Source organism: Gymnoscopelus braueri (genome assembly GCF_963280865.1).
Source record: "Gymnoscopelus braueri genome assembly, chromosome: 9".
Lineage (NCBI taxonomy): Eukaryota > Metazoa > Chordata > Actinopteri > Myctophiformes > Myctophidae > Gymnoscopelus > Gymnoscopelus braueri.
The window spans coordinates 42,208,156-42,233,032 of record NC_137610.1 but is presented as its reverse complement, the minus strand read 5'-3'; the positions used below and the strand labels follow the sequence as shown (position 1 = coordinate 42,233,032).

At 42.9% G+C, this 24,877-nt stretch overlaps 1 protein-coding gene across 1 annotated transcript in view; it reads left to right on the top strand.

Moving 5' to 3' along the window:
- Positions 1-5,137: 5,137 nt before the first annotated feature.
- Positions 5,138-24,877, top strand: part of sv2bb (synaptic vesicle glycoprotein 2Bb) — a gene marked incomplete at its 3' end in the record, with an annotated part of 31,516 nt that continues 11,776 nt past the window's right edge. The window contains exons 1-5 of the mRNA XM_080437930.1: positions 5,138-5,706; positions 7,720-7,946; positions 18,652-18,832; positions 21,196-21,347; positions 24,441-24,574. Of these exons, the coding sequence (XP_080294056.1) occupies positions 5,468-5,706; positions 7,720-7,946; positions 18,652-18,832; positions 21,196-21,347; positions 24,441-24,574 (933 nt within the window). The 5' untranslated portion in view covers positions 5,138-5,467. The remainder of the gene's footprint in view (positions 5,707-7,719; positions 7,947-18,651; positions 18,833-21,195; positions 21,348-24,440; positions 24,575-24,877) is intronic.

Below are 24,877 nucleotides of genomic sequence, written 5' to 3'. Positions count from 1 at the left end.
TTATTTGGGCTGCAGATTGAGGTGTTCTACAGCGTTGGTCCTCAAAGTGGGCTCCGGGGACCCCCAGGGGTCCGTGGGGGGCTACCAGGGGGTCCCCAGCAAAATGTGTTAATAAAGCGTCACTATCATTTTAACCCCTTTATCCATATTTTATATATATTAAAAAATAGCAGATATACATGCTCAAAGCACAGCAGCGAGTTCTGCGCTATGAGCTTGTAGATCTGCTATTTTAGAAAAATCGTGAAAATTTCCGCAAATCTTTGAATATATAGATATTTTTTAAAGCCAACATTTGTAACTCAAATCTTTGCTTCTGGGAGGGTCCCTGGAACAAAATATTTTGAGATGGGGGTCCGTGGCCAAATACATATCATTTTGGGGGTCCTTGACATGAAAAAGTTTGAGAACCACTGCTCTAGTCTACAGTCCCTGTTCTTCAAGCTGAGAGTAAGGTGTATACTACCTTGGCAGATTTACTTTCTGGCTGAGAGAGCAGTTACATAACAGATGTGACCCCGCAGCCACCTCTATCTCTCTCTCTCTCTCTCCCCCCCTCTCTCTCTCTCAAGAGAAACAATGAAGTGAAGCCAGGAAAAAGAATGTGAGAAAAGAATAAATTGCGTGATAGAAAAAGAAAACAAGGAGTTTGAAAGCATCGAAAGCGAGAGAGATGAATTATGAGATGGAAAAAGAGGCAGCAGCAGAGACTCGACGCATATAGCTCTTTTGGCAGAACCTGTGCATTTAGTTATCATATTTGATTGAATGTAGATTTGTCTTTGTTACAGTATGTTGGGAGGTGGAGGAGCAGCATGTTCATGATTTTCAGTAAAGCAACTAAAAAGCATGATTTGTTCTCTCAACAGCTTACCTTTTTTGTTCATTCTAGACAGGCAGTTTTCTTTTGTAACAAACAATGACTGATACATTGGTAGAAAGAATCAAGGATTATAAGTACAACACAAGCCACTTTTCATCTTTCAACATCTTTCAACAGCGACCTTGAAAATGCCAATTTAAATCAAGGCATCTGTAACTCTGGAAAGGTGTCTTGTTTTTTTTGTTGTGCAGATTGCATAGGGTTAGGGTTATCCAGGGTTATCCAGCCAGTGCGCTCCTCTCTCCCTTTTCTGTTATATTTTTTTGTTGACTGTAATGAACATTTGGTGCTTTAAAACTCTTTCAATCAAGGCCACTGTTTGTATGTTTAATGGCAAAACTGAAATGCAGCGCTTAATGATCCGCAATCACAAAGTGTTTTGTGTGAGTGTGGTCTGTCCGCATTAACTTACAGGTACTGTGTGCTTGTGCGTGTGCGTTTGCGTGTGCGTGTTGTAGAGATTTCATCAGACTGGCTGGCTGGTTGCTAACTATTGATCCAGATTTATTAATTTATTTTACTCAGACAATTGGCCAATGGGGGAAAAAAGAAAAGAAAAGAAGAGTAGAGGGGGATGGAGAGAGACAGATGCACAGAAAACATAGAGACAGAAATGCAGTCGTTGGAAGATAATATATAAGAGAGAGAGAGAGAGAGAGAGAGAGAGAGAGAGAGAGAGAGAGAGAGAGAGAGGGAAGATAATATATAAGAGAGAGAGAGAGAGAGAGAGAGAGAGAGAGAGAGAGAAAGAGGCCTGCTCAGGCAGAATAATCGAGGAATCTCCATATTTAATACGTTTTTTTCCATGTTTTTTCCATGTAGTTCCAAAAGTAAATCTACACGCTTACAACCCATCGCTTTGTGACACATTGTAAGCTTGTAGATCGGCTATTTTCAAATTGCCAAAGTATATATAAAGGTCTGAAGTGGTAAATGGTAAATGGTGCATTTATATAGCAGTTTTATCCAAAGCGCTTTACATAGATTGTGCATTACATTCACCCATTCACACACACATTCATACACCGATGGCGGAGGAAACCATGCAAGGCACCAACCTGCTCATCGGGAGCAATAAGGGGTTCAGCGTCTTGCTCAGACAAGGACACTTCGACACTAACTCTGGGGGAGCCCGGGATCGAACTGGGAACCTTGCGGTTCCCATCTGGCCGCTCTACCCCTGAGGTTTTGTAATAAAAATCTAAATATTAGTAACTAGTAACTACAGTTTTTCAAATAATTATGGTGGAGTAAAAGTACAATATTTGCCTTTGAGATGCAGTGGAGTAGAAGTAAAATTATTGAACATTAGAAATACTCCAGTAAAGTAAAAATACCTCAAAATTGTATTTGCGTAAATATACTTAGTAACTTGTAAGCACAATAAGATGTCTATGTACTTGAGTGGAGATCTACAGGTAGCGCTCCCAACCAGTGATGGAAGAAGTAGCCTACTCACATGTTTACTTAAGTAAAAGTATTAATACCACAATATAGAAATACTCTGTTACAAGTAAAAGTCCGGTATTCAAAATTTACTTGAGTAAAAGCACAAAAGTATTGGCATAAAAATATACTTAAAGTACCAATAGTTATTACAATGTATTCAAATGTAGTTTTCAAATGTATACAAATCCTTTGAAAATTGCCGATCTACAAGCTCACAACGCGTTGCATCGGCTAAAGTTTATATGTATAGGGCTGAAGTGGTTAACGTATGTTTTGTAATAATAATCAAAATCTTCAAACTAACTAGTTACTAAAGTTTTCAAATAATTGTAGAGGAGTAAAAGTACAATATTTGCCTCTGAGATGTAGTGGAGTAGAAGTAAAAGTATTGAAAATTCGAATGGGGAAACTCATGTGTCTTCGTCCAGTGCCACCGTTTCCAAGCCATACAGCATGGCTGGTCTCACTACTGTCTTATACATCTTCCCTCTCACTCTTGCTGGTACCCTTCTGTCACAAATCACTCCTGACACTTTCCTCCACCCATTCCACCCTGCCTGCACTCTCTTCTTCACCTCTCTTCCACACTCCCCATTACTTCGGATAGTTGACTCTAGGTATTTAAACTCCTTCACCTTCGCCACCTCTACTCCTTGCATCCTCCATTTCCAGTTCCACTGTCCTCTTTCTCTCGTTCAGACCAAGTGACCAGCTTCCTGCTTTGAAATTGAGTCTATATAGGAAGTGACAGTTCATATGAAAGGTTCACTGTTTTACCCCTGTTGGTGTCAGAAAGAAATTTTCTCCATTCAACTGGGTGGGTTTTTGACTAACTTTAGACTTGATTTTATTACCTTAAATAAACATTGTCATGAATATGCTTCCAGGTGCTAGTTTAAAGTCTTCTTTCAATCATCATGATATGCGTTTTGGTAAATTATGGTCCCATTTATTAGAAAATTGATGATACAGTAGGTTATGCTCTAGGAGGGGTGAGATGATTTAATTGACAAGCTACACAACCAATAGCATTCATTCCCCGCCCCCGCTCTTGACAAGCTACCCAACCAATAGCATTCATTTAGCGATTGATTTCCGGTTGCTTTTTTGTATTACATTTTTTTATTATTCTAATTATTTCCGTAAGCTAGTTTTGTGTTCTTTTTAAACCTAGGCTTTTATTTTCTTTCATATTTTTCTCGCTCGTTGGACGCATCATGCTGACGTGTTTCACAACACTTCAACACACTCCCGACATAGGCTGGCAGAGCAGCTAGAGAGCAAGCTCGAAACACACACCATATTGGGAAGTGTCATGTCAGATTTGTATGTCCTCCTCACAATACATTGACATGGATTCAGGTCAAAAGGCGCCTTTGAGGAGAAAACCTACTGCATTTATACCTCCTTGAAGCTATTTTGTAATTTTGGTTTGACAGGAAAGACGAGAGATGAGCGACAAGATGAAAGGAATGCAGCTGAGCAGAAAAAGCATGCAGTGAAATGGCAGTGAAAAGTAAGAGAACGAGAGAAGAGGTATCAGTTGAGACAGAGTCGAGAAATGATAGGAAACTAGGTGAGAGAGGAGGGTGTGAAGACAGGGAAGAGGTGAGGAAATCATAGGAGATGAAAAAAGAGGAGTAGAGGAGAGGAGAGGAGAGGAGAGGAAAGTTGACAAGGGAGGGGAATAAGACTGTGTTAATAGACTGCAGTGTCACCTCGGGAAGGCGAGGCAAATCTCATTTACAGCATTACAAGCAGATGCTGGGGCCATTGCTGTGTGTGTGTGTGTGTGTGTGTGTGTGTGTGTGTGTGTGTGTGTGTGTGTGTGTGTGTGTGTGTGTGTGTGTGTGTGTGTGTGTGTGTGTGTGTGTGTGTGTGTGTGTGTGTGTGTTCGTTCCTCACTACGTGTCTGTCTTCCATCATAATATAAAAGGCAATATTAAAGGTGTCTGGATTGGGGTGAGACAGACAGTTAGTGCATCCTTGTGAGTGGGGAGGACCTGAGTCCCATCATGTCTTGAACGTCTCCCTTGTCTTTGCTTTAGGTTTCCTGTCTCTCCACAATGTACTCTTTGCTTTTCTCACTGCAAGCTCACTGTAATAGACATCTTTAAGAACAACCTTACACACAGACACACGTGCATGCGTGGGCACACGCACGCACGCACACACACACACACACACACACACACACACACACACACACACACACACACACACACACACACACACACACACACACACACACACACACACACACACACACACACACACACACACACACACACACATGATTGATTATTTTTAAGGGTACAGCCAGTACAAACAGTTAAAATCATGCCAAATAGATGACATAAAATGCCAGAGGCTTGTTTCCAATGCTGTCCATTAAACATTCAACACTCATACAACTGAAAAACAAACAGCAGTGCAACAAAAACAACTACACGCCAACAGAGAAAATCTATGCAGATTAAATTCATGATAAATCCATGCTCTACCCTAGAGCAAATGGTTGTTTTGTCAACAGGAAGGCACGACATTTGAGATCATAACAAAAAAACAAGACCTCATACTGCTCTCTGAAAAGCATAACCGTTACTAATTCTTGTCTCATTCCTGTTTTAGGCGAGGAGAGAATCATGGTGAAGAGCTAAAATCCAGGCATCATCTCCAGTCACAGGCTACGTATACCAGCACAGTCAACAGAAGAGGCCTGAGTGTGGGGAACAAATCCCCCCCGCCCTCCCCCCATTGTATACAAAGCTTGTACATATTAGAATTGACAACTTTGATCAAGGACTACATCGAACTCATCACTATAATTCTCCGTCCAAAAAATATACAAAAAGAAAAAACAAGGAACCGTGCTAGTTGTTAACATCCGGAGACATAATTACTGTAGCATAGCAAGTCTGTCAGCAAACTGAACTTGTCAGCGTCATTCTCCTTGTTAGCTGGCCATGCGTATCCGATATTACAAAGTACTCATTTATCTCATCTATTAAGTGACTCAAATCAAATGACAGCCTAGGCCACGTATAGCTACACTTGGCTGACGGAAAAAGAACACCATCCTAGTAGTATTGTTAAATAAGGACGATAAGTGCAATTCAGCTTAATTAGGCTTAAATGGCCGACCCGTACCAGAACAACGTCTACCACCAGGGTGGTGGCGATGCGTATGGAACTTATGGAGAAGGGGGCGGCGGCCAAGACGGATACGGCTACCAGGCAGAATACCCGCCCCAGGAGGAGGATGCCGCTAGCGACGCCACGGAAGGCCACGACGAGGAGGAGCAGATGTACGAAGGGGAATATCAGGGCATCCCACATCCTGACGAAGTCAAGGCCGCACAGAGAGCAGCGAGGTGGGTGTCAGGAAATGTGTTACGACTCTATTACGCTCCCGACCAACCTGTCCTGTCAGTTTACCATCTGCTTTTGTTTTTGTTATCGCTCTCTGAGCCAAGGAGCAGGTGGCAAAGGGTACTGTACGCCCGTTTGCTCTGTGTATCTAAGGACATTGTTAATCTCTCTGTCTGTCTCTCGCTCTCTATCTCTTTCTCTCTCTCTCGTTCTGTGTATTATAGCCAAGTTATACTTGGTCAAATTTGTTTGATAAAATATTCAACCTGGGCATCCCTATATAATGGGGGAAAAAATTCTGCCACAAAGATGAAGGATTGACAAAGTTTTATTGAAAGATGATGATCAAAACAGAATAGCCTGGTTTGCTAGACCAGTCCTCTCTCCATGCTCTCACATCAGGAGCCAAATGGCGCCCCTGGGCTCAATCTCTTTGGGGTGTCGTCTTCAATACCTCTTTATACCCTGAGATGCTATTCTATAGAAGGATATGTGCTAAACTAAGTGACAGTACAATATATAGTAATGCTGACTGGTTAAGTTGAGAACGTCCATGTATGTTGTATTGCTGAACCAGCCAAAAGAGAATAGTGTAGTAGAAATAGCCCTTGGAACAGTTGTTGAATAACAACAACAAGAGCTGTGAAAAGACCCCTGCTGTGAAGCTAACACTCTATGGTCCAAAATGCAATTAAATAGAACGTTAACATTTTAGAACAGATTGGCATTCTAAAATTGCTATCACACCTATTATTGTCTAAAGATTTCCAAAATGTAATAAATCTGCACAAATACATAGCTAAAATAGCCAATCTACAAGCTCACAACGTGTCGCAAGGTGACGCGTTGAGCTTGTAGATAGGCTATTTTCGCACCAAGTATAGCATAACATATGGTTGAACCTTTTTTTGCCAGACCTACAGTACAGTATAAATCTTGAACAAACGTTTCTGGACTCAGTGACAGCATTATACAACACTGTGGCCATGACATGTTCCAACCAGTCTGAAGCCTTTGTTTTTCTTGAGACTTACATGACTTTGGCATGTACAGTAAGTTAGACCATATGTCTGTCTAACTCATGGGTCTTCATCAGGGGGTCTGGGACCCCTAGGGGGTCCTCCGAGTTACTACAGGGGGGCCGCCAAATGTTTGTGTGATAGTAACATTTTTTTTTTTTTTTTACATAACCACATGAACCCTATAGCATCTCTATTGTCGGGGAAACATTTGCCTGAAAATAGCAAATCTACAAGCTCACAGCGCGTGACGCGTTGTGAGCTTGTAGATCAGCTATTGGCGGCGAAGAGATTTGGTGTAGAGGGAAAATAAATGAGCAGACCAAGTACAGAGACAAAGGTCAAGTTTACTAAATGTTTATGTGGTTAAATATCAGAAAATACACATATGACAACACTGATGACGGTGCTGTCAAACAAACAAGTCTATGAAGCTATGAAATCTATGAAAAAGCTTAATCTACAACACATTTTTATACAAATAGAGGTTTGTGCCGCTACGCAGCCCCTACATCTACGTTGCACCGCCGATCTGACTGATATGTCCATATACAGATCTCTGTATCTGTCAGTCCTTCTTATGCCCATATTATGGAGATCCCCGATGTCATCAGTATATGCCCATATATGGGCAAGCTGATATGCCCATATATGGACATCTCTGTATCTGTCAGTCCTTGTTCCCTTTATGCCCATATATGGAGAGTCCCTTTTGTGCCCATATATGGAGATGGCTGTTTTGTTTGCTGATGCCATGACGGCACATTGAGGTTAGACAGGAACTCCTTATTATGATTATGGCTGAGAGCATGGTGACATGAGCGTGATATCAGAGGTCCGCCGGCCGGTCCTCCCTTAATCCTATTTTAATATAATTAAGGATATTTAGTGGGGGTCCCTGCTTCATCTCTCTCTCTCAGCTAAGGGGTCCTTGGCTTGAAAAACGTTGAAGACCCCTGGTCTTAATCTCTTGCGCTTTGCCCCCATCTCTTCTAGGGCAAAATCCAGAGCGGCGGGCAGTGCCATCTCTGAACTGGAGGAGTTATCTGAACAGTACGAGGACATCATGGAGGACTGTGGTCACGGGAGGTTCCAGTGGACCCTGTACATCGTGCTGGGACTGGCACTGATGGCCGACGGCGTGGAGTGCTTCGTGGTGGCGTTTGTTCTCCCCTCCGCAGAGAAGGATTTATGTCTGTCCAACGCTGAGAAGGGAATGCTGGGTAAGCCTCGTCTGAGGGAGGGAGGGAGGGAGGGAGGGAGGGAGGGAGGGAGGGAGGGACGGAGCCCAATTCACCCATGAAGAAAACCCAGCCAATGCTGTTGGGTAATAAAACCTGAACATGCTCGTTTCGTTGCTGTCGGGCAGAAATCTCTTGAGGGTGCGGTCACAACAAACTTTAATTCTGCTTATGCGGGCGGATTCTACCAATACTTATCAATAGGAACCGAGCGGTTTGTTGCTATTCGAGGAAAAACACTCCGTTCCCATTGAAAAGCATTGGCAGAATCCGCTGCATAGGCAGAATTAAAGTTCGGTGTGTGACCACACCCTTACGGCACGGTCACACCAAACTATGGCTGCCGGCTGATAAACTCAGGTTGTGCACGGCCGACAGTTTTTTGCAGCCAGCAGCATTCTAAAAAACGGAGTAGCTTGCAGCGCCTTCTGTCCCAATAACCAGTGACGACCTGTCACTCACTTTCAGGACCCTCCCCGTAGCCCTCAGTCGCTCAATTGTGAGCACCACGTCAACAGTCCGCCTTTGACTCACCCAATTGGACAGAGGGGGAAAAGCAGCATCTGTGTCGAGCATTTATCTGCTTCTGATATACATGGCGTATAATACGCATAGAACGCAAGGTGTGCACGACACACGGAAAGATGCGCAAGACCATCAAACCACGCCATTCCCATTGAAAAGCATTGACAGAATCCACCCTCACAGGCAGAATTCAAGTGCGGTGTGACCGTGCCCTTTCTCCATATTTGAACTTTTTGTGTATTTTTTCGTTAATTGATGCCCAACTTGATCATACTACAGCGTCGCACTAAAGTATCAAAAGTAGCAGATCTACCAGCTCGAAATGCGCTGCGACGCGTTTTGAGCTGGTCGATCTGCTACTTTTGCGATTTTTTTTTGTGCATCCTGAAAAGTAACAGTTTTGGTCATATGAGATTTCCACCCGACAGAGACGTTGTCTACAATTGTGTTTAACAATATGATCCAATGAGTTTCTCAAAATTGGCACTGTACTGTCATCTAACCACTTTTAGTTAGTTTAAAGGTTCTATGACATTCATTTTCACTTTTTTTATTTTTTATGTTTTTTGGGGGGTTTTATGACCTCAATTACACCCAAAAAATCTGAATTTGAACATTCAGTGGATTTTCTGTGGTCTGGGGTTTTCTGAAATATTAGGCTGAAAAGTAATCTGAGCTTGGCCCTTGGGCAGTGAAGTCACAGGCCATTAATCCCGCCCACTCTCCTCCTTGCCCCTCCCCTCCCCTATCCTTTCCTTTGGGGGGGGGGGGGGAGCAGAGGCGATGATTGACAGGCAAAATCCCTCAACAGCGACACCTGCAGGCAAAGATGTATTTTTTCATTGCAGTTGAAAAGGCTTTAGAAATGTGAGAGAAAAACACCTGCCATGGATCAATGGAGTGGAATTCTTTGTTAAAAAAATGTATACACGTTTGAAGGACCATGACAAAGACTTTTAATATGTGGTAAAACTGAACGTCATGAAACCTTTAAGTTAGAAACATAGTTTTGCCAGTAACAAGACTATTCACTTAATCTGAGTAGCATTGTTCAAGATAAAAGAAGGATACATGGACAGTATATAGGGCTCACAGGGAACCCAGCGTTAGAGAGAGAGTTGCGTCACACTTTGAAGTCGGCACAAAGCGGGATGTTGCCTCCTGTAGTTCCAAACATTGGAACTTCCTCATTGAGATAGAAAGAGAACTTCCGCATTCCATTCTTACGATGGGAGTCAACGCTAGTGTCGTCACTCTCATAGTTATATCACGCTGAGGAGGGAACCCATCCCAGGACAACAAGGGGTGGAACGCCAAACCAGCACTGCACCCACACCCACACCCACACACGCACGCACGCGCCGGTCAATAAGTTCCCGAAGCTTCTTAAGAGTGTTCAGTAAATCACCAAATTAGACCTGCTGCCTAATTAGCTAATGGGAACTATGGAAGCAGAAATGAATCAGCTTCTCTGTGTGTGTGTGTGTGTGTGTGTGTGTGTGTGTGTGTGTGTGTGTGTGTGTGTGTGTGTGTGTGTGTGTGTGTGTGTGTGTGAGAGAGAGAGAGAGGGGGGGGCTGAGATTAATGTGCCTACAGTAAGTGTTGTTTGCATATTGAATGTGAATGGTGAATTGATTGAGTATGTGTACATCCATAAATGTGTGTGCATTTCGGACATGTGTATTGGTGTGCTGTAGTACTGTACTGTACTTGTACTATACTATAATATACTGTATGGTATGGTACTGTGCTATAATATACTGTTTGATGTCAGATGGCTGGTTACTAAAGCAGACAGCAGATTGATGGGAGGGTCTCTTCCTTCAGAAAGAATGATGGACAGACTAGAGATGACCGAAGAGGAAATGAGCAGAAGGTGGAAAGAGGAGCAGAGATGAGAAAATAGGAGAGGAAGGGGAGACAGAGGGACAACAGGTAGACGGACGGAGGGAGGGAAGGAGGGGGCGAGAATATGAGATAATGAGGAGGAGGAGAGTAGATGAGAGAGTAAAGACGAGTGAGAAGAGAGGAGAGAGGCGGGGAGAGAAGATGAGATGATGCAGAGAAGAGGGGAAGAGAGAGGAGGAGAGGAGAGATAATGGGGAGAAGAAAGCAGAGGAGAGAGGAGGGGAGGAGAAGAAATGAGTGGATGAAAGGAGAGGCACGATGAAAGGAGAGGCGCAGACAGATAACACAAGAAGTTAGACGTGTCATTTTCAGACAAGACAGATGAGAAGATGAATGTCGCAGCATGAGGGAGATAAGAGAGGAGAGAAAATGGCCTGAGGAGGAAAGGATGGAGAGAGAGAGGAAAAGAAAAGTCTCAGTATCGGAGGGAGAAGAGGAGCCTGTTGACAGAACAGAACCCATGGATCTGTAATACTGCAATGATCACACTAATGGATACAGCTTGGCAACGTACTTACTGTACCTCTCTCTCTCGCTCTCTCTCTCTCTCTCTCTCTCTCTCGGTTGATCATGCCAGCCCTATATAATGAAAATTCATGCTAAGTGACATGCAGAAAATATACCAAGGAAAACAGCTGACCTGTGCTTGTGTGGATCCATTATCCAATATGGGTAATGTGAAAATGTACAGCCACACATTTTTAACACAACATATTAGATTTTTGATTTAGACTGTATTTTCCCAGAGGGTAAAGTAAACTACCTCAAAATTGTACTTAAGTACAGTACTTGAGCACTGGTGTCCTTTGCTATTGTGAGTGCTAGGCGTGTGATGGCTCTGGCCTTCATGTCTGAGAGTTTGGTTGTGGGACTCATCGTTACTAAAGTTACTGGTGAGTGCACCGTTTCAAATGTCACTTACCAGGGAGGGACTGTGATGTCAAGTGGTCATACTGCATCATCATTTGAAAACAACATCATCTAATGAAAAGCACTCAGTTTGCATACTGTAGATGGATTCAGCCAGGTGCGTCTGGAATAGCATAGGAATGCAAAAAGTCGTAACTGTTGCAGATAGTCGTGACTGTTGCATATGGTCATCACTAATAGAGATAGTCATGACTGTTGCATATGCAACAGTGAAAAGTCGTAACTGTTGCAGATAGTCGTGACTGTTGCATATGGTCCTCACTAATAGAGATAGTCATGACTATCTCTATTAGTGGTGACCATATGCAACAGTCATGACTATCTCTATTAGCGATGACCATATGCAACAGTCATGACTATCTCTATTAGTGATGACCATTTGGTCATCACTAATAGAAATAGTCATGACTGTTGTTTGCCAATCAAACAAAATGCATGACTTCATAGTAACAATGTAGTAATCACATATTTTTCTTAGAAAGTCTGGCAAAAATATCCACACACACACACACACACACACACACACACACACACACACACACACACACACACACACACACACACACACACACACACACACACACACACACACACACACACACACACACACACACACACACACACACACACACAATTGCCTTTGATTTATCTGTTAAGTCATATAAATCAAATCAAACTAGTAATGCATCTTGTGTGACTTGTGAGTGTGTGTGAGTGTGAGTGTGAGTGTGAGTGTGTGTGTGTGTGTGTGTGTGTGTGTGTGTGTGTGTGTGTGTGTGTGTGTCTTAAGTAAAGGATGGGGACAACAGGTGTGTAATATAATTTTTGGCTGTTAGGGGGACCGCAACCAGAGGCTAAACCTTGTACTATACCATGTAAAGTAGTGGTTCTCAAACCTTTTCATGTCAAGGACCCCCAAAATGATATGTATATGGTCTCGGACCCCCATCTGAAAATATTTTGTGCCAGGGACCCCCAGAAGATAAGATTTATGTAAAAAAAAAAGATATTAAAAAAAAAAAGATACAAGCTCATAGTGCTGCAACACGAAGCTTGTAGATCTGCTATTTTTGAATAGCCAAAGTATAAAATACGGTTAAAGTGTCTAAAATGATTGTGATGCTGTATTACCTACTTTAGCTGGGGACCCCCTGGTACCCCCCCAAGGACACCTGGGGTAAAGCCAGCCACTGAGATAAAGCTGATTTAAACTTGGTTGTACAACAGAGTCGTACACCGGAAATAGCAGATGCCACACACTGGGAGCTTGAAGATCTGCTATTTTTAGCAGTGTATACATGAATTTAAGCATTAGTCCAATGATGTAGCACTTTTTCTCCATCTCACTCTCTCCCCCCACTCCCCTCCATCTCTCACTGAGTCTGTGTGTAGGTGCATTAGTGTGTATGCAAGTACGTAGGTGTGTGTGTGTGTGTGTGTGTGTGTGTGTGTGTGTGTGTGTGTGTGTGTGTGTGTGTGTGTGTGTGTGTGTGTGTGTGTGTGTGTGTGTGTGTGTGTTTCTGAGTCAGCACACAGAGAGAGAGAGAGAGCGAGAGAGAGGCAGACCAGCAGGTGGCCAGTTTGTCAGAGCGATCAATTTTTTGTGTCCTGACCTTGGGAACAGCAGCCACACCTCAGTATAGCTCGCACGCACGCACGGACACACACACGCACACGCACGCACACGCACACAGTTTGTGTATATTATATAAACCACTTGAACCCCAGCATCCATATTCTGGGGGAACATTAGCCAAAAAGAGCCAAGCTTTCGCAAAGCGTGTTGTAAGCTTGTAGATCAGCTATTTGGCAAAGCGATTTGGCCTCGACAGAAAATAATCGGTCCAAGTACAGAGACCACTCAGGGCCAGTTTAAGATGTGTGACATTGATTGATTCCCAAAAACACGTCTTTTAGTTTCCAAATAAGGGAAATAATAATCCTGTATTTCAAGGGACGGCTGGCAACCCTAACTGTAATTGTCAATATTTCCAAGTGTCAGGAGAACTAAGAGCCTATAGTTTACAATTTGGGCATTTAGAAGACATGGTACTATTATTGTGGCAAAAAAAACGATATTATCGCGATAATCAAAATATACTTAAAATTTCAAATGGCACTTTTGTTTAACCACTTGGACCCCCAGCATCCCTATTCTGGGGGGAACGTTTGGCAAAAATATCCAATCTACAAGCTCACAACGCATTGCAACACGTTGTGAGCTTGTAGATCGGATATTTTTGGCTAAATCGATTTATGTAGAGTGAAATAAGAGCGTACCAAATACCCTCTTTACAGGTCTGTTTTATCAAGTATAGAGGGTTTAAGTTGTACTGAATTTGCAGCTCAACAAAAGCTAATTCAGCCTTGTGTATGACGGAGGACAATTTCACGATAAATTTAAATCTCTGTGATTAGTGCGATACGATTATTGTCACGATAAATGATATTAACGACTATCGTCCCATCCCTAATCCAGAGGGATTTACAAAGTGCAAGACCAGGGCAGCATGTGGTTGAGTACTAGGGAGAAAGTATGTTCTACAAACTAACCAAGAAAGCAGGTTGTCATCAAACCTAGAATACATTTAAGAAGTAAACAAAGACATAAGGAGTGCTATGGAAGTGGTTCTCGATGCAGTGCGGGTCACATGCGCGCGATTTTTATTAATAATTAATTAAACTACTATAAAACAACAGTAACAACAACACACTCTACCAGCCTCCAGTGGTGGAAAATAGCAGATATACAAGCTCACAATGCCTTGCGCTTGTAGATCTGCTATTTTCACATGGTTACTGTATGTTTTATAATAATCGAAATCTACAACGTAACTAGTAACTAAAGTTTTCAAATAATTGTAGTGGAGTAACAGTACAATATTTGCCTCTGAGATGTAGTGGAGTTACTGGAGTAGAAGTAAAAGTATAAAAAATTGGAAATACTCGAGAGTCAAGTGCAAATACCTCAAAATTTGACTTAAGTACAGTTCTTGAGTATATATGTACTTAAAGACGTATGCCAAAATCCATTTGAAAAAAATATTTTCACTGTTCTCAGGTCAAATATTGATATGCGATAAATTGCGATTAATTATTACAAAGCCTCTAATTAATTAAAAAAAAAATTTATCGAGTCCCAGCCCTACTTATTATTATTAAGCTAATCATCTGGGGGTCCCGACCCACAGGTTGAGAACCACTGTGCTAGGGGAGGAGGTCTGAAGAGGTGAGTTTTCAAACTGAGCTGTGCAGTCCTGACTGGAGGGGGGGGGGGGGGGGGTCGTTTCACAACTTGGGAGCCAGGAGGGAGAAGAGTCTAGGTCGCTTAGACAGGGTGCCGTAGGGAAGGGAGTGTAAGGCTGGATCATATCCCACGGGCAGGGGGAGTGCCATGACCTTTATTTATTTTCAGAGTCACTCATAGGCTATACAAGAAAGTTGTGATGAGAGAATAAAATAGGTTTTGATAAGAGAATAAAATAGGCTGTTTCGACTGCAGCTCCACTCTTCCCATAAACGAAACAACGTGCGTGCGTGCGTGCGTGCGTGCGTGCGTGCGTGCGTGCGTGCGTGCGTGCGTGCGTGCGTGCGTGCGTGCGTGCGTGCGTGCGTGCGTGCGTGCGTGCGTGCGTGCGTGCGTGCGTGCGTGCGTGCGTGCGTGCGTGCGTGCGTGCGTGTCAGCATGACGCTGATTATGGCTTCTGAAAATGCATTTTTATTTTCACTCATAAAATTGATTTTGAAACTCATTTTTCATCCGTATTCCGTGGTTGTAGGCTACCTGTCCGTGTTCAGATGTAATTGTTCCCACGAGGATACGCACAGACTGCAAAGAAGATGAATTATCTGCATCCCTCTGGGAACAACACATTCTCACTCTTAGTGGGACAGACTTTGGGGGGGTTGATGCGCATCTGGTGGGTTCGGGCGTGGAATGGCATTAGCTGCAGTGCCGTCTAGGGCTGTCATGATTATGAGATTTCTTTATGAGATGAGTTTCTGAACTGTCCACAGCCCTCCTCTGAGACACAGACGGGGTAGACAAACATGGTACCATATTGAGCATTAGTGAGGACCAATTATATGAGGAAAACATTTGTGAAGTCGTCCTTTAACCCCTAATCGCTCTGCTCCCCAAGCGCCGTAGAATGGCGCTCACTGCTCCTAGTAGTTATAAATGGGTAAATGCAGAGGACAGATTTCACGTATGTGCAAATATACAGTGACAAAAACACACCCCAAGGAGTGGGAATTCTTCTTCTATTTTTCTGTTACAGTTTTTCCCAGAATACAGATGCCATTGCTGGGGTCTAAGTGTTTAAGTAGCTGCATGCTAGACTGCAGCTGTATAGTGAGAGACGGAAGTGAGAGAAGGAAGCCGGAGATCAGCTGTCGTACAGAATAGATACTTGGCGAATAATTTCCTTCTTCCACAAATCATCTCCCAGGGCCGGATTGGACACTTTCGCGGGCCGCATGTAGCCTGTGGGCCGCCAGCTTGACAACCCATGCTATTATAGTGTCTGCTCAGTAACAGGGGTCTTCCCATCTCTCCAGCTCATTAGTAAAGATAAATTACACTTTCAGGTGGAACACCAATTTCATCCAATCAGGAGAGAGAACCTATTTATCAGCTTCAATTTTATAGTGTTCCAGTTCCAGTTTTCTCTGCTTATAATTGTTGTCTTTCATCACTTCCAATTTCACTTGTTTATTCTGTATCCTGTATGAGTTCTCTCTCCTGATTGGATGAAATTGGCACCCCAAACTGAAAATGCATTTTCTGTGCACTAAAGAGCTGGAGATACGGGGAGACCCCTGTTACTGAACATACACTCTATAGCAATTAGCGATTACTGTGGGAATATAGAACTACTAGATTTTCAGCCCGCTACGTAGCCTTCAAACCTAGTCCTATGTTGCGCTGATAAGAGCAATGGTCACCGTCTAAAAGCACCCACTAAGTTTGGGGCCTTTAGCATTGCTGGGAACTGGAATTATGTCGGTTTAAAGCCCAGACAATAAGAAAACAAATGGGGGTGGGGCTTAAGCAATGACATCCTGTCCCTATTGGCCGTCTAAGAGCACCTACCAAGTTTGGGAAGTTTAGCATGCTGGGAACTGTAGTTATGGCTGTTTAAAGCCCAGCCAAAAGGAACACAGAGGGGGTGGAGCAATGGTGCACACAATTGTTTACACTAACTCTTTATGATTGCCTACATAACTTTCTCTCTCTTTTCAGCAAGCCTCTTTAGATTATCTCTCCTCTTTCCCTCTTCCACTCACTTTTTGTGACTCAATTAACTACTTAAACCCTATACACTTCATTAACTGGTGTCCCCCGGGGGTCTGTACTCAGCCCCCTCCTTTTGTCCCTCTACACCAAATCGCTTCCTGCTCGTGGTAAGACTATCACATGCCGCAGATAGGTCATGAAGGATTAGTCAAAAAAGGATGAAGATTGAGGAGTGGGAGGCAGCCTGAGCGGTGTGGTGTGGGGTGGTGTGGTGTGCCAAACTCCCACGTTAACTCCTCACTCACCCCCTGTGATACTACCATCTGCTCTGTCATTGTTTCTACTGCAGGGATGCCAGGCTGTGGATGTGTGAGTCTTTGGCAAACTTGGTCTGCATTTCTAGCGTAGTGCCTTTATCCAAAGAGCTTCATTACATTGTCCCTTTCACACGCTGACCAGGCATTTAGCGGTTCAGTGTATTTTCTTCAGAGTGAGTGAGTGAGTGAGTGAGTGAGTGAGTGAGTGAGTGAGTCAGTGAGTGAGTGAGTCAGTGAGTCAGTGAGTCAGTGAGTCTGACTAATCTCACAAACCACTGGAACAATCGGCACCATATTTCACCATGCACGCTGCCAGTAGGCCAAGGAAGCAAGTCCCTGAATATTTATCACACACGTTTTTCAAATATTTACCATTTTAAAAAATGTCCAATTATTTTAAACTGGAAGTCATAGACTGGTCACATGCCATCCGAGATCCACACGGAAGCAACGCCACGTCTTGTTAAAAATCCTCACTTCAAAAGAAAAAAAGATTCACTGAATAAATAAATATATTATCAACTACAATGCATCTTTCACAAGTTGGCATTTCCTGGTGTCACACAGACAAGACACCAGCGCAGTGAGCACTCAGAGAAGAAGACGCACGCTGTTTGCCAGTGACATTATGTGCACTGATAGTCATCTCAGTTGACATTTTCCAAGAGGGGAAAAAAAATAAAATCCTCTTCATCCTGACTGCATACTGGGGAGGATTTATGTTCATCCCAAATACATATTTTATACCATCCCCAGGATGAAGGAATAGTGTGCATTGTCTGGTCTTGCATGCTTTAGACATATTCTGCATTACATACTGTATACTGTACATCAGTGGTTCTCGACCTGTGGGTCAGGACCCCCACAGGATCTATTGGGGGGGATGACTATAAAGTGACAATTTAAGGATTTTTAAGACCTTTTTAATACAAAAAATATGTAAAAATGAAATGAAAAAAGACCATTACTGCATCAAAAGTAATCAACAACAACTATACTATAAAAACTGGTCAAACATTGGTCAAATTATCAAATAATATAAGAAAGAGGCAAAAAAAAATTAAATGGCTGATCTACAAGCTCACAACTAATAGATCAGCTATTTTCACAATATTTACATATTGTGAACCGAGTATTGTGAACCGAGTCAAACAAAATATAATGCACTTCCAATTCCAAGTGCTTGTCAAGGTGGGGGGTCCCTAAATGATTATTTTGGGGGGTCGTGGTCTGAAAGGGTTGAGAACCACTGCTGTACATACAGATATAATATCTCCATTAAGGAGGTCAATTAATATGTGAATTAGGGGTGAAACAGATACTCCAACTAATCGATGTGATGGATTTTGGTGGGACAATTTGATATATTTTAGCGTGACACTGTTGTATGACAAACTATAAAATAGTGTTTTGTTTTTTTTATTGAAAAAGGACGAGAATAATAGCTACTAAAATAATGAATAGTTTGCAGGCCTAGTGTGAATGACAATCCACTGCCGTTGCTGGATATTTTTCAACCAGCAATGTTGTGGATGGAATGTTATGGAAGGGGCTGAAGGGTGTGGTCATCGAATGGCAACAAACCGCTCCATTCCCATTGAAAAGCATTAGCAGAATCAAAAGTTTGGTGTGAAACTTAAAATTAAAGTTCGGTGTGACCGTACCCTAACTCTACTGTCACCTTGAAGTAAGTAGTATTTTAATGACAGACACACACCTTTTTTTCTCTTCTCACATGCTTCCTTACCGTTTCTTCCTCTCCATCCAGGCCTAATAGTCTTTCTGGGGATGATGGTCGGAGCGTTCGTATGGGGCGGCCTGGCAGACAAGGTCGGTCGTAGACGCTGTCTGATCGTGGCATTGGCTATGCACTGCGTCTTCACCTTCCTCTCCTCGTTCGCTCAGGGCTATGGCTTCTTCCTCTTCTTCAGACTCTTCTCTGGCATTGGGTAAGAAGGACAGATGTCGGTCATTTGAGTTCGATTTCATTGAAAATACACAAAACACACAGAGACACTCTCTCTCTCACAAATACACTCGCACAGATATACACAGACGCACAGACATACACAGACGCAAACATAAAAAGGCAGAAAGGAGATAAGAGAGGGAGTGAGATAAGAGATAAGAGTAAAGAGTGAGAGAGATAGCCGATCTACAAGCTCACAACGCCTCGCGCTGCATGCGAGGCGTTTTCGGAGAGTTGGTGTAGAGGGAAAAAAGAGCAGACCAAATACAGAGCCAACGGTCGAGTTGACAAAACAAATATTGAGGGTTTAAAAGGTTAACAGTCTGAAAATACACATTAACATGAATCCGACATATTAATAGAAAAGATAACGTACACTATGTCAAACAAGTCTATGAAGCCATCTATGAAATCCATGAAAAAGTGTAATCAGCAAGTCTTAAGTTTTAAACGATACGTTGTGGGGGGTTCCTGCTCCATCTCTCTCAGTGCTAAGGGGTCCTTGGGCTGAAAAAAACGTTTAAGACCCCCTGCTGTAGAGGAGGAAAAAAAGAGGGAGAGAAACATGCAGACAGTATATACTGCAGTGTTACACCCTAGAATAAACCAGTCCACAGGGATCCACACACGGTACTTATGGAGAAATCAGGTCATATACTGCAGACAGACTGCGGTGAATTTGGAATCCAACTATAAAAACACTGCAACACAACACTTCAGTTTGATGTTCCCCGAGTAACAAAATCAAGCAAACAAACGCAATTATGTTTCTGTCCTCTGCATCAGAGAAATGGAAAGACCCCTCAGGAAGTTCTATTACATTTTTATTGGCTGAATCTCTTTCAGCGGATGTGTGAATTGCGTATGCGTAGCTTGTTGTCTGTGCAGTGGTTTTGTGAGACTGTGGCCTCCGGTAGAGTGTGTACCACCAACTCACCTGAGACCTGGGAGTGTAATCCTCCTGGATATTTTATGTGATGTTGTGACCACAGGACTGGTAAAGCTTTCTTGAAGGGAGCACATCACTAGTACATCTAAACTCAGTGGTGGAAAGTAACTAAGTACATGTACTCAAGTACCGTACTTAAGTATCATTGAGGTATTTGTACTTTACTTTACTTCTACCCCACAACATCTCAGAGGCAAATATTGTACTTTTACTCCACTACAATTATTTGAAAACTTTAGTTACTGGTTACTTTTTGCAGACATAAATTATTACATTATAAAACATACATTAACCACTTTAGCCCTATTTCATAGGCTATTTGAAAATAGCAGATCTACAAGCTCACAACGCATCGCGATGCGATGCGTTGTGAGCTTGTACTGTAGATCTGCTATTTTCAAACATTTCATTACTTTTACTTTTGGTACTTTAAGTACATTTTGATACCAATACTTTTGTACTTTTACTTGTAACAGAGTACTTCTACATTGCAGTATTGACACTTTTACTTAAGTAAGTGCATGAGAGCTAGCAAGCCGCTTCTTAACACCTGACAGGGGGGAGTTTCCCTGGTTAGACGTGGAAGGAACACGTTATTATTCCAACCAGTTCCTTTCCCCTCCATCAGGCGCTTGGTAGAGCTTCTTGAAGGGAGCACACCACATTACATCTAAACTACATTCTGTCCCAGGTGCCACCGTAATTGATTCTCAAAAGGTTTTAGCTACAAGCAGTCTATAGCCGGCAGCAACAACACACACAGATAGCTCAATATCTTTGTTTAAAACACTCCGAGGGATCAAGTCATTCAAGGACAAAAAAAGAACATTTACTCAAGTGCTGTACTTAAGTATAATTTTGAGGTATTTTTACTTTACTGGAGTACTTCCAATTTTCAGTGCTTTTACTTTGCTCCACTACATCTCAGAGGCAAATATTATACTTTTACTCCACAACAATTATTTTGAAAACTTTAGCTGCTAGTTACTTTGTAGATTTTGATTATTGGCCTATTACAAAACATACATTACCCACTTCAGCCCTATATGCATTTCGGCCATTTGAAAATAGCCGATCTACAAGCTCACAATGCGTCGCATGGCAACGTATTGAGAGCATGTAGATCTGCTATTTTTTCAAAAGATTTGTGTACATGTTATACATTTGAAAACTTGTGAAATGGGACTTTTTGCATAATGAGTACTTTCTACTTTTGGTACTTTAAGTACATTTTGATCTCAATACTTTTAGTCAAGTACATTTTGAATTCCGGACTTTTACTTGTAACAGAGTATTTCTACATTGCAGTATTGATACTTTTACTTTAGTAAGAAATGTGAGTACATTATTCCACCACTGCCATCAATCTCTATCTCTCTCTCCCTCCATTTCAGTGTTGGAGGCACCATACCAATCGTCTACTCATACTTCTCAGAGTTCCTTTCGATGGAAAAGAGAGGAGAGCATCTTTCCTGGCTGTGTATGTTTTGGATGATTGGAGGAATATACGCATCGTTCACAGCCTGGGGAATCATACCACGATACGGTAAGGCCCCTCTACAAGTTATATGATAATATAATAGGATGACAGGATGCCTCTATGTTGGCTTTGTAGCAGTGTTGCCATGTCTGCCTATTATAAGCGACTTTGGGCTTCTTTTACTGTGAAGTCACGTTTATTTTTGGGCTTGTTTCTAAAGTGTAGTTGCTTATTTGGGCTTGCTTCCAAAGCTTTTATTTAAACCAGTGTTTATCGAATATTTTCATGTCATGGACCCCCAAATTAACATGTATTTGTCCCTAACCACCACCGTTTGTGCCAGGGTGCCCCGTATCAGATTTCTGTTGTTAGAATGTTTCAAAAAAATCGTCCATATATTTGAGATTTTATTTCAAGATTTTTTTTAAATAGCAGAACTACAAGATCTACTTGTAGATCAATTAGCCAATGTATATATATATATACGTAGGTTTAAAGTGCTTGTGGCCTAGTCGCCTCTTTTGGGCTTCCTAGACCTGGTTGCTCATTTCTCTCACAAAATCTGGCAACACTGCTTTGTAGCCCAGGGAATGCAGAGAGTCCATATATATAGACATACACACTCACACAACTACTGTATGCAGACATGAACACTGTATGGCCCCATTTCATCAAGAGACACATCAGACCTGCATCAGCTGGTGGGGTAGGAGTGTAGGGGTAATTAACCATTTAGTCCCTGTACTGGTGAAATAATTGGCGGTACATTTTGTAGGACTCCACGGCAAGTGCCGCAAGTCAGTTATGAGCAGGGTTGCATTGCTCATGGGACGGCCTTGCACGCCGTGCAGGAACCTATTTGACCAGGAGCACGCGCAGGCACACCCATGGATTTAAAACGACTTTAAATTCACACCTCAACAAAGTTTACAAAGGCTCCCGACTCACAGCAGGTAAATTAACATAGGAATGAGCCTAGAGATGCATATCAATTGTCCATTGTGTGACCTGTAGTGTAGGTGTTAAGCGTCAAGCGACGTGCGCGTCACGTCATTAAAATAGAGTTCAACCACGTTCCAATTAAGCATTGCAACACTGGTTATGAGTCAATGACCATTCAGAGTAGTATAGTATAGATGATCGTTTTTTTTTTTAGAGCCAGTAGAGCTGCTGTTGTATCCTACTGGCTCACCTGCCAGTGAGGAGCCCCCACCGGGAGGACGCGTAGAGCCTTCATCCTACTCCTCCCGCTCAACACTCCCTGCTGACAGGTGCCGCCCCCAAGCAGGCAGGGTGGACGGCGCAAATCGTTGTCCTCGTTGACCCCAAAATTGTAGTGTGCCGCTGATTTGCAAACCGCAACCCCCCCACCCCTTCCCAGAAGTTCCCACTGAACTTCTCCTACCATACTAGCGCACGGCGAGTCCCCAAAAATCCCCAAAACATCTAGGCAGAAAAAACATGCCACTGGAAATTGTCAATTTGCAAGTCCGCTGGTTTAGTATGTTAATTACTTACTTAATATGACTTGTCAGCTGCATGCCTCACACCAATCCATCTCCCAAAAATAGTGCCCTCTGAGTCTAAAGCCTGTGCTTGAGAAAAGGTTATGGGGTCACCAAAATCAGTAGGGTTCATCCTTCAAACTTAGATTATGAGATCTTGCACATTTTACATTTTGACCTGAGGATGGCGCTAAAGGAAAGGACATGAGGGCACTCCTGCAGGGAGCATCTATGCACTCAATAAGTTTCACAACAATCTACCCATCACATTTTGAGATCACTTGTGTGTAAGCGTAACGTTTAGCCTAAGGGCGACGCATTGGCCTGGGGGTCACTAATATCAGTAGGGTAACTAGGGTTCATCTTTGCTGCACGCATTAAGTTTCATGGCAATGTGGCCATTAGAGTTTCTGATAAATTGTGTACCGACGGCTGAGCAAAGGCCACTGAGTCACCAGGATCAATAGGACCCATCCTTTGGGGAGCATGAAGGTGCACAGCAAATGCCATGGAAATCCAGCCAGTAGATTTCTATATAATCTTGTTTGGGAGTCAAATGTGTGCAAGTGGACATTTTGGCCTAATGAATGCATGAGATATGCTGCTTGGGACCAAGGTGGTGGTTGGACCAACCGACAGTCATCTTAAGAGCTGCTAGCAGAGCTAGAAATAGTGGTATACTGTACACTTATCAGCTTGTCCAGCGTTTCCGGGGTTATTGCGCTGAAAACGTGTCAATGGGATTGGTATTTAAGATATTCAAAGGGACAGTGCTCTCATACCCGTCTAACTACTTCTCCAAAGTGAGTGACACTCGCGACGCATTGTGAGCTTGTAGATCGGCTATTTACAAATATTTATAGGGCTGAAGTGGTTAGTGTATGTTTTGTAATAATAATCAAAATCTTCACAGTAACTATAATTAACATTATCTAATATTTGTAGTGGAGTACAAAGTACAATATTTACCTCTGAGATGTAGTGGCGTGAGGAAGAAGCCCAACAAATCCACGGTGAGGCCTTTGGGAGGACCATTCAAGTAAGACGCAAGGGAGCCTGCAGTACCACCAGCCTGCAGTACCACCAATGTGATGGTGTCACGGGCCAAGACACCATCACACCAGAATGAAATGTTTGGAGCAGGGGAGTCTGGTGCAACGCTCAGGTCCTGGACCTGGTGAGACGAAGGAGGAGCCCGGCCAGGAGACAACCCACAGAGCCTAGTCCCTCCACGTGCCAGAGCCTCCCCGAGTCCCGGCAGAGTATTTCCGGAGAAGCGGACTGAGTGGCCCTGTCTTGCCCTATAGGACTGACCGTGGGTAGCTACTGGGACGTAAGTCGGGGCTTGATCAACCCTGGCTGGGTCACCTGGGTGAGGGTGTATGTTGCGAGACCCGAAACATCCTATGACCCCAGGCTACAACACTGATGATACGTCCTAGGTGCATCCATGTGATGTTTTTCGTTATAGAGTAGAAGTAAAAAGTAGGCCTATTGAAAATTGGAAATACTCCAGTAAAGTAAGAAATACATCAAAATGGTACATAGGTACAGTACTTGAGTAAATGTACTTAGTTACTTTCCACCACTGATACTCTCCACCACTGATTGTGTTAACTGCATGTGTGTGCGTGTGTGTGTGTTTCTGTTCCAGGCTGGGGCTTCAGTATGGGTACAGAGTTCCAGTTCCATAGCTGGCGTGTGTTCGTCATAGTAGCAGCGCTCCCTGCCATCGCCTCCCTGGTGGGACTCATGTTCATGCCTGAGAGCCCTCGCTTCCTCCTGGAGGTGAGAGACCACGCGTGTTTACACTGCCAGTGTGTCCCACCTCCCCATGGTGGGACTCCTCATGTTCATGCCTGAGAGCCCTCGCCTCTTCATGGAGGTGAAAGACCAGGCATGTTCACACTGCCAGTCTATGTTAGCAGGAAACTGTTGTTGTGGCCTGGAACACATATTGATTCCTCCTCGTGCAAAAACTGTGTTCTGATTGCTGTGCCTTCGGTGCATCGATTGATAAAAGAAAATTACATCAATAAGAAAAAAGATATATATATATATATATATATATATATATATATATATATATAT